We start from the raw sequence: 16532 nt of genomic DNA, 5'->3' as shown, positions 1-16532 counted from the left end.
TCTTTTGCCATTGCGTAGATTTGTGTACTTAAGGCTTTATTCAAAAACATTTGGTTTGAGAATCATGTTGCAAGAACTTCTGAGAGGGTTCATATTTTCACAGACTGAAATTCTGAAAGAATATAGTGTTCTAAACTTGGCAGTGACTTTTTTTAACCATTTGAAAACACTGAAGTGTAGTCAGTTTATGCTGTTGTTAGTCTCAGGTGTATGGCCAAGTGATTGCTTTGCGGATTCTTTTTCCTTATAGATTATTACAAGATATTGAGTATAGGTCCCTGTTGTTTTATGGATAGTCGTGTGTATCTATCAACCCTCCCATCGTAATTCATCTCCTCCTCCAGAGTTGTCAGTATTATTTATGAATCAGCCATGGCTTTTGCTAGTGATGAAAGCCAGATTAGGCAGACTCTTCTTTTTTATGGCTAGGGTATGTCCTGCAGTGCAAAGGTTATATGGATATAATTGGGAAGACAAAAAATAGCCAACTGTCATTTAATTTTGGCTTGTGTCCAAAATAATGAACTTTCCCAGTTTTAAATGGGGTTTAGTGCAGGTGAGGTGTGCTGGCAGCTAGACTCAGTAGTTGTATATGAGGTTGACTCTGAATAGAACAGTACATTAACATCTACATTTTCATTTTATACCCCCTGTGCACTTTTCCTCCCAGTTTGCCTTTTCTTTGTGTAAGGTACCCTTATCTTTATGAACTCTGCACTTGTCCTAGATTTGTTATGTAGGACTTATTTGAAAAATTCCGTTTTTTTCCTATTTCCTGTCTGCTCCTGCCTGACAGCTCCTGTGTGTCCTGGCCTTTTCCCAGCCTATTCCTCTGTGTCAGTCATGGTCCAGCCTGAGGCACCTCACACTTGAACAGTTGCCATTTCCTCTCTTCAATCTTAGCTAGTCTGTTCTGTTATCAGAATTTCTTTCTAAAATTCTGTTTTTAATCAATACCTTGTTCAAAGGCCTCTTCAGACTGAGACCTATCCTTGTTTTAAATTAGTCTCCTTATTTAGATATGGACTTCAGAAATGTTGTGTCTTTATCAATAATTACTCTTTAACATTTTTTTATTGAAAGTTCTCTTCCCCCAAGAACATCAGCTTCCTGTCCCTTGTTTTCTTGAAGTCCTGTGTCCTCTCTGAACTTTTCTTTGACTGGCTCTTTCCTGCTTAGCCAGCACCCTCTTTCTTTCTTGATATCTTCCAAACCTTGATATAAACTCATCTGTCATCTTTATTAGCACTATCAGGTTTGATATGCCTCATTCATAGTGTGGAAACATGTTATTGTAGAATGTTCCTATTTTATGAATGAGAGTATCCTTTTGGGATAACCTGTAATGAACCATCCATATTTTACATGCCTAGAATTTATTATGTTGACTGTTGATAAGTTGATCAAGTGAAGTTTGGAAATCCTCACTTAATTAGTTTTTTTCCTTTTGGGGCATTGTTTTTTATGGTTGGCTTTGATAAGCTGTATTTTGTCGACCCTGAGATGCTTTTAAACGTCTGAAGCAGGAACACGTCTTCAAATGGTTGATGGGCCACACCGTAACTTGTGGTGTGTTCCTGTTTTAGAGGGACATGAAGTGATGGTAAATTGTAGTGACTGATTCTGTAATAGAGTTATTTTTTCTTAAGTTTTTTTCCTATAAACAGTTTTCTCAGGTATTGATGAGAAGCATCATTTATTTCTTTGTAGCTTTTAGAGTTTGCTATTATTTTAGATCTGGAGAACTGGGTATGGACATCTGCTTAGGAAAAAATACTGTATTTCTGTTATATTACATTTACTTTTAAAAAAATGTTGGTACTTAGGATGTGTCTACTTTTTAAATATATTTATTTATTTCACTTTTAGGTGGAAGATGAAACTGTTTTACATAACATTCCATACATGGGGGATGAAGTTTTAGACCAGGATGGGACGTTCATTGAAGAACTAATAAAAAATTATGATGGAAAAGTACACGGGGATAGAGGTGAGCCATGTGTTTATTCTCTTGGAAAAGGGGCCAGAGAATTGATATTTTGATTTGTTTTTTCAAACGCCAGTATGAAAAACATTTTTAAAAAATTAGAACTGCTGGATTGGCCTGGGATAAATTTTCAGTGTTTTCCCTGTCTATTTTTAAATTGAAGGATTGTGTTTGCCACTTGGAAATTATGCGTAGTTGGTTATTAAAAAACTGTGTCAATCACATGCAAATTAAATAGAATTGTTTGAATATGTATAGACTTTAAGACTCTTTAGCAATGAAATGTGTTAGGATTAGGGCCCTGCTTATGGAACATGGGCTCCAAAAGGCCTTGTGACCAAAATGACTTTCTCTTAGGCCCCCACAGGGCCTGAAGTCCTGTCATTAGAACCACAGCTTCGTGCATTAACAGAAGACCCGTTAAAGTGCCTGCAGCGGGTGGCGTGTAATAGCCTCTCGTCCCCTCACAAGTGGACGGCACAGTCTGGTAGATAGGTTGTTTAGGAGGAGGTGAAGGCCGTATTTAGTTTCTGGAGAATTAGGCTGTGGTCGCCGGCACCGGAAACTTGTGAAAATGACAGGTGTTGAGGTAAATTCTTCTTCCAGCTTTGCCTTAGGCCAGTCCTGGAAATGACCTTTCTCCCAAATTTTATAATAATTATGGTGTTGCAGTGCTGATTGATAGGCTCCAGTTGTTTCTTACCAATTAGAAAAAAGCATGGTATACTTTTGTGTATTTCTAATATTTGATTTGATGAATTTCAGAATGTGGGTTTATAAATGATGAAATTTTTGTGGAGCTGGTGAATGCTCTTGGTCAGTACAATGATGATGATGATGATGATGACGGAGATGATCCTGATGAAAGAGAAGAAAAACAGAAAGATCTAGAGGAGAGTCGAGAAGGTACCTCTGTCTTGTTAGGTTTGTGTGTAGCCATATCAGCGTTTTTCAAAAAAATAGAGTACAGATAAACTTTTCTTTTTTCTTCTGTTAAATATCACATCAGGGGTAGTATAATCAAAATTATAATACTTTTTATAACATTTCATCCTGCACTTGTGAGTCTTTTATTTCCCTTGGCTAGCAAAAGAATGTACAGTTTTTGGGTTTCCCTGGACAATTATCATAATTATTGTAATATGTAACATCAGTCTTTGACTATGTGCAGGTCATGTGCTTGTCAATTTATATCACTTTATATGTGTATAGACATTTAATCCTCCTAATATTGCATATGGAATAAGGTGGATTTTATCCTCAGATCCACTTTATAGTTGATATGGGTTCAGTGAGGTGAAGTAACTTAAGATCACAGCATTGGGAAGAAAGAGAGCCCAGAAAGTTCTGTGTTGGAAACCAGCTCTGACTGACCCCAGGGCACATGCTCTAACTTGTATACTAATTACAGATTACCAGAGAAATTAGAGGGTCCCAACTTAGAGCCGGGGTTGGAAGAGACTTGACATGAAGTCAGCATAGAAGAATTTTGGGGAAAATTGCAGTTTCAGAGAAGCGTGCCGTTCTCATAATCGGTGCCTTAGTGATCATGTGGGCCCTCGTTTACAGATGACACATGGATGTGGGTTGGTGACGGGATAAGGTCACAGCGGCAGTCAGTGGCTGAGCTGGGATTAGAACCTGGGTTTTTCTGCCTCCCGGTGCACTTGAAACTTTGCATATTTGATTTTGAGTTTTGTCTGACCTACCAGCATTTCAGATACTTGTAAAATAGGTTAGAAGTGAGAGAGTTGATAATTTCTTGAGAAATCAGCATTGTTAAGCGTAGACAAAATGAAACATTGGTGAGCTTGTTCACTTTCACTCTGTTTTCCTTTAACATTTCCCTATGTAGATAAAGAAAGCCGTCCACCTCGGAAATTTCCTTCTGATAAAATTTTTGAAGCTATTTCCTCAATGTTTCCAGATAAGGGCACAGCAGAAGAGCTAAAGGAAAAGTAAGATTTGTTCTTTTGAGATGGTCTTGCTGTGTGTGGTATGTCACTCACCATTCTGGCTTATTAGAAACGGAGCTAATGTAGCTGATGAACCCACTGCTGTGTGTGTGCAGCGTCTGCAAGATACTTGAACTAAAACGTGTGTGTATCTGTGGAACCCTGGGCTGCATTTATCATAGATGGAAGAAGTGTGCGTGAGTGCGCACACACACTATTTGTAGGAGTGTATGTAAGAGGAAGTTTCTCTGGATACCCATAGAAATTTTACTGTCATGGCTATTTCGTTTTAATGAATATAATCACATTTATTCATGACAGAGCTGAATGACATCTGTGAATGTTTCTTGATATACCATGTGTAATGTTTAATTGGCTCTTCATCTAAATAAAGATTGCTGTAGGTTAGACCCTTTGCTGTGTTTTAGGCAAGATAAAATATCAAAAATAATACATAGAAAGCTTGTAGAAACTTTTATGTTCAAGAATGTGGTTCTGGTTTCACCCTCACATGACATTCTCTTGGTTGATGTCAGGTACAAAGAACTCACGGAGCAGCAGCTCCCAGGTGCGCTTCCTCCTGAGTGCACCCCCAACATAGATGGACCAAACGCCAAGTCTGTCCAGAGGGAGCAGAGCTTGCATTCGTTTCATACGCTTTTCTGTAGGCGATGTTTTAAATATGACTGCTTCCTACATCGTAAGTGCAGTTATTGTACGTTTTCATTTTCTATCTTCATTGTGGAATTATGTGTTAAATCAACTTGGAAAGTGTTGTCATTTATTACCACTAGGATCTGTCATTTAATATTACAGTTATGACTGAAAAATATGTTAGAATCAAAGTATTGGTATTTTTAAATTTGTTGCTTGAGGTTGCTCTCTGAAGTCTTTTTGCACATGTTAAGTTGGGACTACTGTCTCCCCTCAGAATAAAGGCCAGTAATTTTTCCATAAATGTTAACCTCATGGTGGTTTTGTGATAAAACTCACTGTGCACCAGCTGATAGCCCAGAGCAGCGTTCTCCCTGCTGATGAAAGGTGTTGTCAAGTAAGAAATTGGCTAAAGGGAATTCCTTGGCGGCTCAGTAGTTGGGACTCTGCGCTTTCACTGCCAAGGGTGCTAAGACCCCATAGGCTGCTAAAAAGGTGTCTACGTATCTGTTCTTGTCTGTTGAGCGTTAAGTCTGGTGTTTGGACTTGGGGAGAGGGTCCTCTAAATAAGTTGATTTTAAAAACACCTGCATTTGAATACAGGTAAAGCATATAATGTTCTTAATGAAATGTACACGTATGAGACTATTTTTCTGATTCTGCTGGAGAATGAGGTTTCTTAGTAAATTTTCCAGGTTTAAGTACAATTTAAAGAGTACTAGAGAATTTGGAGGCATGCGTTGTGAAAATACATTTCATACTTCCTGGTTCTGAATAAGAAGGGTTTGCTTAATACACGTTAGCTTTTTCTGTATTAGACTTTTATGCAGCTGGCCGTCTGTGGCGTAACACCTTTGTCCATGTGCTAAGTGGGCTCATGTTGCTTTGCCCTTTTAGAGTTCCCTGGGTCCGCCTTTTGTTGTTTTTTCCCTGTGTCCAGTGGTACCTCTTGTGTTAATTAGCCTGCCCAAGCAACTGTATCTTGCCTCATTTTGAGTTTTTGCTCTATCTACTTATATTTTCTATAGCAAATAATTTGTTATGTGATGTGTATCTTGGTCTGGAAATAGTCGTGTGTGTGAACTATGAGTGGTTTATTAGAAAACCTTGAAGTAGACTTTCAGAATTATCGTTGTATCTTCCACGTCCTTGCTGCTGTTACCCACACTCCGGATATAGTTTACATAGATGATTTGATAGTTTCAATAGTTGCAGAAGCCAGCTTGTTCCCCCAGCCATTGTAGGGTTATGAGGTATCTTACTTGGGCTTGGCAACCTTGTTTTCACATAGCCCATGAAGTAGTTGAAATGACGTGAAAGTCACTCAGTTGTGTCCAACTCTTTGCGACCTCGTGGACTATACAGTCCATGGAATTCTCCAGGCCAGAATACTGGAGTGGGTAGCCTTTCCCTTCTCTAGGGGATCTTTTCAACCCAGGGATCGAACCCGTCTCCTGCATTGTAGGCGGATTCTTTACCAGCTGAGCCACAAGGGAAGTTGTCTTGAATTGCATTTAATTCCCCTTTACTTACACATGATCATTTTATAAAATACTGTCCAGTTCTTGCTTAAGAATACCATAAATTGCATTCAGATATCACTATAGCAAGAAAATTGGTAGGAGCCCTTGTAATCAGTGGAACGTTCAACTTGTGGACAGCTGTAGCATTTGATGACCCTTTTTGTTGTACAAATGAGCCAAGGTAGGAGGATACTCCTTTTAAACATTATCACGGGAGTTATTTTCTTGTGCTCTTCCAGTTTTGAGTGATTTGGATGAACCTTGAGCCTGCTCCTCGTGCCATCATTCAGGCTGGGGAGAGGACGGGCCGGGGGCTGTGCTTACTGAGGCCGGCCTCCCTGGCCTGACGGGTGTGCTGCTCACCACTGTGCCTCCTGCTCCCCCTCGTTGACCCCAGTGCAGCCCTAACAGTTCTACAGGTGCTCGCCGCTTTACACTGACTCTGACAAAAGATCACACACTGTATGTTTTTCTTGGGTAAAAGAAGTCATTAAATAAATGACTAAACATACCTGTTAAATACAGCATTTTGTGCTTTTTGTTGTTTGTATGATGGAGATAACACAGTCTTGAGGATTAAATTTATTACTGTGTGCAAAATACTTCAAATAATAGCACCTGGCTTGTGTTTTTAGCTATTGTTATTTTTTTAAATTATCCTTCACATGCGTGTATTTCAGAATAGCATTCAAAACTGTCCAGGAAAGTCTCCCACCTCCCGCTCCCATCCTCACTCCCTTGTAAGGGAACTACTTCCGCCTCTAGTTCTTCTGTGTCTTTGTGTAGTTTTTTCCGGCAGATATTGTACATACACATTCTTTTTCCAGCAACCCTGTTCACACGGTGCCGTCGTGCTCAGCCTTTCCCCCTCTGAACTCAGGTTTGCAGATTCATTCCTGTCTGGACAGCTGCACTGTCCCCGCCCGTGTCAGACCCTGTCCCTGAAGGCCAGCACTTACGGGAACGGCGCTCAGTGAATCGCCCTGCGGGGTGGGCCAGCGTGTTCTCCCTGCGAGCGTGGGTTAACCTGGGCCGCTGTGCTCAGGCACTGCCCAGCAGCCTGCCATATGGGGGCATCTGCCAGGTTAAAGCTCCGTCAGCAGAGCGGCACTGCCGGTTTCCCCCGAGCCCAGCTGCTGGAGCGTGTTAGACAACAGACTTTGATCTTACTGACCGAATCAGTAAAATGGTTTCTAGCACAATGTAATTTGCATTTCTCTACATGATTAAGAGATTTGTGTTTTATTTTCTCTGAACTATTTTTATCCTTTTGGCTTTGGTGGTCTTTTTGATATCTTGAAGTTCTTTATATAGTCAGGGAATTAGTTTTTTTTGTGATGAGTTGCAGTGTTTTTTTTTTTTTTTCCAGTTTGTTTGGTAAAAATCCTGTAGCAAACTTAAAAAACAAAACAAAACATTTAGAAATAGTTAAATCTATCATTTGGCTTTCCCTACTCCAGGCTTTTAAAGGGTGTCTCTGTCTCACCTTTTTCCTTAGTACGTTTTAGACGTTTTTTTTAAAAACATCTCTCCCTTTGATCCATTTGGCATTTGCTCTGTCAGGATTTTGGCCTCAGCTCACCCTCCCACCTCCAGGCCTGCTGTTTCCCCACCGTTGTCTGCAGGTCCCTCTGGGGCTGCCCTGAGCTGCTGTCGGTCCTGGTCAGCACAGGGGCTGGGCTCTGCTTCTGATTCCAGGGTCCTGTTCCTTGAGGCTGTCTGTCTGGGGGGTGTTATTCAGAGATCTCCTGGCCATTCTCATTTTTCTATGTAAATTTTAGAATCCGTTTGTCTAAATTAAAAAGAGGCTAGGTGTGTTTATTGGAATCTCATTAAATTTATATTACCTAAGGTAAAACTCACATTTTAAAGTAAGGGTTCTATCTAACTGTCTGATAACTCTCCTTTTGTTCTTTAATTTCCTTTCAGATTTTCTTTCCGTAGCTCAAGTAAAATGATTGTTGCTGTTGTTCTTTGTTGTTCGGTCACTAAGTCGTGTCCGGCTCTTTTGTGACTCCATCTACTGTCACTTGGTCCTGACTTAGTGACACCTTCTATCTCAAGACCAGAGTGTGTACATGTGGGTGTACAGACACGTGTATGTCTTCTTCCGTGAACTGCGGCCAAACATCAGTCTGTAAACCTAGCGCATACTGGAGGAGACGACCAGGCTCAAAGCCCGCATGTGCCTTCGGCTCATGATGGCCTTGTGTCTGGACTGATGTAACTCCTTCCCTTTATGCGGCCTTTACCTTCCATGTGCTCAGCCTTTGTGTTGACATTTTAGGGCCCCTCACCTAAAGGGTCCAGGGTGAAATCAGTCACATGGTATCCGAGTCTTGTTCCTGGAAAAAGCAACTCACATACTTGACATGGGACCTGAGCCTTGAATTTCCAGTTTAAAAGCATAACTTTGTTCGTTTTTCCTTTCTCTTCCTTTCCTCATCAGTCTGTTGTCATTTCCTATTTAGGTTCTGTGGATAGAAGTATGGCTTCTTACATATATATTTTGGGATGATTTATTTCATGAATCTGTCACTTGTTTTTATCCACGTTGCTCCTCATCGTGTGTGATTCTGGGTAGGGCGTTTCCGGTCTTTGCCTTTGTGCTCTGGAAGCCAGCATCCCAGGGTGTCACAGTCCAGCTGCTGTGCTTTTGTACTTGGTTAGGGCACCCGTGTGCTGGAGTGTGAGTCTCTCTGGTATGTTATTTGGGCATCTTAAGTTTCAAACACTATATCTTACCAAAGCCGTTTTATCTGACTACTATTTTTCCCTGCAGAAGTGCTGACTGCAGGCTCCCCCGGGTTCTTGAATTGTGTGTGATTCGTAGAAGCTGACTTGTAGAATTCCAAGGCTGTCCTCACTGTCTTTGACCCAGGTTTTTAACAAGCGGTGTCCCAGTCTATTCCCCCATTTGACAAGCTAGGGGCTGACCTTTCTTTAGAAATCGATAAGTTGTAGATGTCAGGATTTTTCTGGTGAAAAGAGGAAACTGATTTCTGTGTAGAGGATACATCAGTTGTTTCTATGGAGACTAATATTAAAGACTCAAGTAAATGTTTATAATTAGAGCTCAGGTGTTCTGGGGCAGAGCTGAGGAAAATACATGGTGAGTATGCAGTGAGCCTGAAGGAAGTTCCAGAATGTGAGCCACGTGTTAGCACAAGTGTGATGATGGATACTTGACTTTTTCCTTTGGAACAGAAGGAATGAAAAAGTAACTATTTTACTTTATATTTGGATACTTTCTGTTTATTTTGCAGCTTTTCATGCAACACCCAACACTTACAAGCGGAAGAACACAGAGACGGCCCTCGACAACAAGCCTTGTGGCCCCCACTGTTACCAGCACTTGGTAAGCATGTGCGGGGGGTTCTGGAGGGAGTGGAGAAGTCTGAATTTTGAATTTTCATGAGGTCTGTGAAGTCAGCGGTAAGCTGTTGTTCCCAAACTGTTACTGGCCATACAATAGGCAGAGGTTTCTCAGCTGCATTTCTCGGGAGCTCGTACCTACTGCACATCCTAGTCCTTTGTTATCTTGCATTGTTCTTTACCAGCGTTAGTCTCTTCAGCAGTGTATGCAGGTCTTTAGGATCCGAGACTCTCATGCCTTCCACCAACCTTAGAGCTTGGGAAGCGCAGAGAGCCCGCCCAAACCCCAGAAGCACAGAAGTTTCCGAGCCTTGCTCAGAGCCATCGCCCTTCTGTGAACTGCAGACCTGCTGTAGTTTAGCGCATTATATGTAGCTCCCAGAGATGAGGGGTGTGTGTGTGGTGTTTTTTTTTTTTTTTTTGTAATGATGGAGAGAAGGTAAGGGTTTAGGAAAATATGAGGTAGAAAAGTTGTTTTTTATGGGTACTATCTTATTTTTACCATTTCCCCTCTTTGAACCAAGCCACTCCTACCTAGGAACTAAGTGGGTATATATTGCCTGTTGGATTTTGGACAGAAGATTCATTGAATGGCACCTACAGAAGGTATCCTATTTTTAAGCAATTTGGTTTTTGTAGAATGAAGTATAAAACTGTTGGCTGCTCTCAAACTTCTCCCTTCTATTGCCACTAAAAATGGAATTCTTGAGCACTGTTGTATAATATTCTTTACAAGGCAGCGTTTTATTTGGCTCATCTAAAGTGTGTCTGTGGCTCTGTAATCCGTGCTCTTACCGTTGTTGTATACTTTCCGAGACGGGGTTATTGCCCCTGGCAACACAGACTGACCCTCACTGCCTGTCCCTCAAGGTCCTTTCATGTCTTCCTGGGGCTGTGCATCCCTCACAGGAAAAAAGGGGCAGAAAAGGGCCGGATGGAGCATGTGTACGTCTTGTATTCTTCTTGTAGACTTCAAATGCTACCATGGATAAGTGAGTGCTAGCCTAAGAAGTCCTGACAGGAGAGGCTGACTGTAGATGCACACTGGGCGTGTGACTCCTCTTAAAGTTCACTTTTAAATGGACTGTGTTTCCTAAAGTATATTCTGTATTTTAACTCCTAATCTCAGTTAATACAGAACTGTCTTGCCTGAGTTTGTAGAAGCCATATTTATCTTTCTCAAATCTTCAAACCATGGAAAGCAGATAGGAAAATGATTGTCTTTAGATGTGACTGCCTGTGAAAAGCAGATACTGATAAGTTTGACTAACATGCTTACCCAATCCTTTTCTTCCTCCTCTGCCGGAACGAGCTGTAGAACTTGACTTTGATGTCTCCGCTCTTGCTGTTGTAGGAGGGAGCGAAGGAGTTCGCTGCGGCTCTCACCGCCGAGCGGATCAAGACCCCCCCGAAGCGCCCGGGGGGCCGCCGGAGAGGCCGGCTTCCCAACAACAGCAGCAGGCCCAGCACCCCCACCATCAACGTGCTGGAGTCGAAGGACACGGACAGCGACCGGGAGGCGGGGGCCGAGACTGGCGGGGAGAGCAACGACAAGGACGAGGAGGAGAAGAAGGACGAGACCTCAAGCTCCTCGGGTGAGGCTGCGGCCGGGCTCCTGCTGCTCGCGGGGCTCCGGGCTGCTTCGGTCCGCGCTGCGCCGGGGGCTCTGCTGAGCCGTCAGTTTCCAGCGCGGTGAGACACCCAGGAGCAGGGCTGGGGGCTCCCTCCTGCTGTCTTCGCCCTGCACCCAGCGCTCGCCTGTGGTGGTGTCCGTGCGGGTTATTTGAAGGTTGATGATCCAGTGTATTCTCACACTCTGGGTTGTTTTCCTTTTGCCAGTTTGTCAGGCAGTGCGTAAAGAAGTCTGATCATTCAGGTGACCGTTCTTGATGGTCTGCGGGTGGGTGGCGCTGGTTGGGAGAAGGCAGCCCAGCTCCTGACTAGTGCGTTCCCGGTTGTCCTTTCAGCCCTTTGCGTCCTACTGTGAACAGCAGCCGCGGAACCCCGTCTGCTCTCATTTTAGAAGACTGTTCAGGGGAGCCCGCTCTCATGTCTCTACGGGGAAAAGCTTCCTGATAGTTCTAGCCTCAGTGTATTCTCATATGACTCACTGCCTGTTTTCTGAAGCACACCGAAGCTCTGCATCCTAATACTGTTCTCTAATTGCCATTCCATGCCTCCCTCCCTGCCTTTCTTCACTTGCCACTTCTTGAGCAATGCCTATTAACTTTGGTTTTGTAGAAGCGAATTCTCGGTGTCAAACGCCAATAAAGATGAAGCCCAACACGGAGCCCCCCGAGAATGTGGAGTGGAGCGGCGCTGAGGCCTCCATGTTCAGGGTCCTCATCGGCACCTACTATGACAATTTCTGTGCCATCGCCAGGCTCATCGGGACCAAAACATGTCGACAGGTGAGCGTGGCTGAGAAAGCCAACAGCAGAGATCTTCAGATGGACAAGTATGTGATCACTGTCCAAACCTAGGAACATTCCTGGTTATTAAGTTCCTGTTCATGTGAAAAGAATTTTTTTTCTCACTGAGAGGGAACTGAAAGAGATGCTGCAGGCAGGTGGCAGTGGGTTTCAGAAACCCAGAATTTAGATGTAGCCTTGTGACTCTTGGGCTTCCCTGGTAGCTCAGCTGGTAAAGAATCCTGCAATGCGGGAGACCTGGGTTCCATCCCTGTGTCGGGAAGATCCCCTGGAGAAGGGAAGGGCTACCCACTCTAGTATTCTGGGCTGGAGAATCCATGGGCTGTATAGTCTATGGGGTCGCCAACAGTTGGACACGACGGAGCAGCTTGGACTCACGGCTTGAATAGAGAGTAACCGCAGCAGCACCACGGGACAAAGTGGAGAGTGTGTGAGAATGGCAGGGGCCAGTCGCTCACACAGGCGGTCCTCACGGACTGCGGCTGTGCCTCCTGCCAGGTGTATGAGTTTCGAGTCAAAGAATCCAGTGTCATCGCGCCGGCCCCTGCCGAGGACGTGGACACTCCTCCCCGAAAGAAGAAGAGGAAACACCGGTGAGCGCGCCGGGGGGAGGCTGGGGCCGGCCTGGCTGGCTTCCTTGGGCTGTTGCTGCCATTTTTCTGAGACCCAGCGGCTGTCCGTAGGTTTGGTGTGTTGAGTCATAGTCAAGGTTACATTTTCATCTCGGAGAACTATTTAGTAGCCTCTGCAGTAAAGGCACGAGCATTATCTTGGGAGCCTGTGAGCTCCAGAGCCAGTTTCCACACCAGAGCCCGGGTATGCCAGGCGTGTGGCACTGACTCAGATACTCTTCGCGGCCACCCTGCTGTCAGCCCGGCGGAGCAAGTGACGGTGCAGTGAGGGCAGCAGGCCGACGCCTGCTTACAGACATGGAAAGTGCCCAGACGCGCTGTTGTAACCTCCAGGGTTTTTAGAGAGAAGCAGAGCTGGGTGTTGGGTAAGGGAACACTTAGATTATACCTCAGAAATCGTCTGCATGTTCATATTACATTTCTTTGATAAGTAATTTAATAATTTAGCTTTAGTTGATACTTTTGCATTTTTTGTTTGGATTATTTATTTCTGCCCAGATAGCTCAATTGAAATGATTAAAGATTCCAGAAATTAGAGTGTTCTGTGTCAGTACCCTCCACAGAGAATGAACCGCGGCACGTGGCGGGCTGGCTGCTCCACGTGCGCCCAGCTCACGAGGGTGATGTCGTTTGTGTTTTGCAGGTTGTGGGCCGCACACTGCAGAAAGATCCAGCTGAAGAAGGGTTAGCGTCTTTCCATTCGGCTTCCTTATTAACTCGCTGTCTCCTCCTCACGTGTCTTAGAATAGTAACTGGATTAGAGTTTGGGATGTTCAGATAGACCTGACTTTGTGCATTAAACCAGTTTAGAAGGAGGCCATCTGTTGGCTAGAGGAGAACTCTGGGAGCCTGACTGAGGTGTGACAAGGCCTGGGGGCTCCCTGGCTCTTGGCGGGTGGGGGGCATGTAGACGGGCGCGTAAGGTGGACGCGGCGAGGACAGCCCCCAGCGCTCGGGTCGCGGGGGGAACGTGTGCCTGTCGGGCGTGTGGTCGCCTCCGGCTTCCGGGACTGACGCGTGCTCTTGTCTGTGCAGACGGCTCCTCCAACCACGTTTACAACTATCAACCCTGTGACCACCCGCGGCAGCCTTGCGACAGCTCGTGCCCTTGTGTGATAGCACAGAATTTTTGTGAAAAATTTTGTCAGTGTAGTTCAGAGTGTAAGTACTTGTTGTCTTGATGTCATTGCGTGAGAATTAAATTGACTGTTGGTCAGGAATTTAAAACTAACTTCAGTCAACACGAGGGCATCATGGCAACCCCTGTGGTGTTTCCTTTGGGAAACTCATGCCACAAGCCTGTGTGGAGCCCAGCCAGTCCGCCTGGCTGAGGCAGGTAGGTGGGCAGGTGAGGCCGGCATGGATTAAAAGAGCTTTGTATTGTCTTTGATCATTTTAACTTTTAAATCATAGTAAAGTTGGCACAGAATGGAAGGCAAATCTAGAAATGGCTCCCCAGTACTTTCCAGACACTAGAGATTCTCAGAGTTAGTGGGTCTGCTCTTGAAGGAATGTAGTCGCATCCGGGTGAGAACGGCAGTTGTGCACTGAAGCCTGGGCACCAGGGAGGCCCTAGAGCCCTGGGTGCCACGCAGTCTGGGTGCCACCACCTCCCCACGTGCACGATCGCTGCACTGTAAGTACGCAGACCGCCTCTCACACCCGTGGCGAAGCAGGAGGCGGCGGTCGGTGTCCCTGTGGATGGCTCTGACGTTCCTCTCGCTTCCCTTGCCTGTGTGACGACGGTGGGAGAGTAAGGGGCCGCGAGGGCTCGGTGAGGTCGTCGGGCCCGGCACCCAGCTCCAGCGGCGCCTTCGGGCGGTCCTCACCTGACGGAGGCGTCTCTCTCTGAAGGTCAGAACCGCTTTCCCGGCTGCCGCTGCAAAGCCCAATGCAACACCAAGCAGTGCCCGTGCTACCTGGCTGTCCGCGAGTGCGACCCCGACCTCTGTCTCACCTGCGGCGCGGCCGACCACTGGGACAGCAAGAACGTGTCCTGCAAGAACTGCAGCATCCAGCGGGGCTCCAAGAAGGTAGGAGCGGGCGCTGCAGGGAGGGACTAACTGTCCCAACCAGGGGGTTTGTTGCTGAGCATAAGAAACTCACAGCACGTTCTAGGTTAGTTAGTTTTTTAGGGGAGGCGATGACCGTGAAAAAGACCTGTCACTGGAGATGACCCTGATGGTGGGAAAGGTTGAGGGCAGGAGGAGGGACAGAGGATAAGATGGTTGGTTGGCATCCCTAACTCAATGACGTAAGTTTGCTGGTTATGGACAGGGAGGCCTGGCGTGCTGCAGTCCCTGGGGCCGCAAAGACACGACTGAGGGACCGAGCTGATCTGAGTGCTTTGTGTGTTAACTGCTTGGTCGTCCAGACTCTGAATTAGGAATAATCATTAAGCCCAGAGTTCTGAGACTCGGAAGGAAAGGAGCCGGGCTCTGAGCAGGCATTCAGCCCCGGACCCTGTGCTGCGTGCAGCGTAGTCAGCTCCTAGGGTCCTGACTTAGCGAGCAGCGTAACTGAGATGGCACTGTCGTCAGAAATCCTGGCACCTCTGCCAGAAATCATGTATGGAGCCGGCTTTCCTTTTTTGTCTGTGGTGTTGGCAGGCATTCAGATGGTTTCACTCTAGGTCCTCACGTCACGGTGAGGCCAGCGTTTCCCATGGACCCCCATTCAGCCCTGAAAACTTTCATTCCCCCCCCCCGTCCCAAACCTCCTCTCTTATACAACAAAACCCTCCTTTGTCATCTTTCTGGACATCTTTTACCTCCTCAAACAGAAAACTGTGTAGGTTTTTTTTTTACCAATTAGGTTTCATTTACTTAACAGTATCTTGCTGGTCAAGGAGGCACTTGGTTAATTGCCCTGACAGGGGAGCGTAGGCCGGGTCAAGCACAGCTCAGGAACCTGGGCATCAGGGAGTCTCCTTTAAAGACATAAGAAATGTGGAATGAAAGCATGATAGCCTGATGAAAAGGTAGGGCTTCGGGCTTAGTTCCCAAACACCGTCTATCTGTAAAATTGACGGTGGTGATCATCTTGCTGAGCACAAGAGTGCTGGCCCCTGGGGTTCTGTGCTGTCATGAGGAAGGGCTGTGGAACTGTGCCCTGTAAGGAGGGACAGCGCTTTGGGGGGAAAAAAGGTTAGTGACCCACCAGGAGGAGCGGCGACTGGCCCGGGGGAGGTGGAGGGGGGGCAGGCGGCCTGTGAAGCTGCCGGTGGAGTCGGGGAGTCAAGGCTGAGGGTGGCTGGGGACGCACATGCGGACCAGCTCAGGGCCACCAGCTCGGGTGACACCTTTTCCCTGTGAGGCAGACACTCAGGCTCTGTACTGGGTTTACAAAAAAAACAAAACGTGGCTTCTGCAGCTTGTCGGCTCCTCTGGTCACACAGGGGACACTGACCCCCACACCCCTCTGTGTCTGAGTCACCCCGGTTCAGCCTGTGGTCTAGTCTGTCCAGCCGCGTTCTCCTTTGATTACGATTGTGTTTTTTCTCTAGCATTTACTGTTGGCACCGTCTGATGTCGCAGGCTGGGGGATCTTCATCAAGGATCCTGTACAGAAAAATGAATTCATCTCGGAATACTGTGGAGAGGTAAGGCCGGGCCCCCCAGTCAGTCGCAGACAGAGGGGTGGCCACTGTGCTCACGTGGAGTCACCTGTAACATGCTTTGGACTGATTTTCATTGGGCAGGTCCACTGGGTTTGATTAGAGATGAATATAAATGCCTTTTTAGCTTAGACTTGTGGGTTTGGTTTGTTTGGAAGCTACACCGCTTCAGTCCTTGTCACATTCAGCTTTTTATCACCTGGGAACGAGGGGGAGAACAAGAACTTTACAACGACGAGTCTCTCCTATTTAATGTGTAGCCTAACTGTTAAACTAAAGCATCCTTTCTAGGTTAAGTTAGGGTAAACCCTGGGGCTGGCTGCATTTTGTACCAAGTAAAAACGACTAAGGTTACTCA

At 45.7% G+C, this 16532-nt stretch overlaps 1 protein-coding gene across 9 annotated transcripts in view; it reads left to right on the top strand.

Moving 5' to 3' along the window:
- The window catches only part of EZH2 (enhancer of zeste 2 polycomb repressive complex 2 subunit), a 57081-nt gene that overhangs the window by 37710 nt on the left and 2839 nt on the right, over positions 1–16532 (top strand). For 4 of the 9 annotated variants that reach the window (XM_061415025.1, XM_061415024.1, XM_061415022.1 and 1 more), the window contains 12 exons: positions 1870–1990; positions 2753–2893; positions 3843–3945; positions 4479–4657; positions 9386–9477; positions 10849–11089; positions 11736–11905; positions 12425–12519; positions 13202–13242; positions 13594–13719; positions 14413–14591; positions 16064–16159. In XM_061415025.1, coding sequence (XP_061271009.1) covers positions 1870–1990; positions 2753–2893; positions 3843–3945; positions 4479–4657; positions 9386–9477; positions 10849–11089; positions 11736–11905; positions 12425–12519; positions 13202–13242; positions 13594–13719; positions 14413–14591; positions 16064–16159 — 1584 coding nt within the window. The remainder of the gene's footprint in view (positions 1–1869; positions 1991–2752; positions 2894–3842; positions 3946–4478; positions 4658–9385; positions 9478–10848; positions 11090–11735; positions 11906–12424; positions 12520–13201; positions 13243–13593; positions 13720–14412; positions 14592–16063; positions 16160–16532) is intronic. The other 5 variants (XM_061415027.1, XM_061415026.1, XM_061415023.1 and 2 more) reach the window with 3 other exon arrangements.

Source organism: Bos javanicus, chromosome 4 (genome assembly GCF_032452875.1).
Source record: "Bos javanicus breed banteng chromosome 4, ARS-OSU_banteng_1.0, whole genome shotgun sequence".
Classification (NCBI taxonomy): Eukaryota; Metazoa; Chordata; class Mammalia; order Artiodactyla; family Bovidae; genus Bos; species Bos javanicus.
Note: the sequence above shows the minus strand (reverse complement) of the source record. Positions and strands in the feature narration are given on the sequence as shown.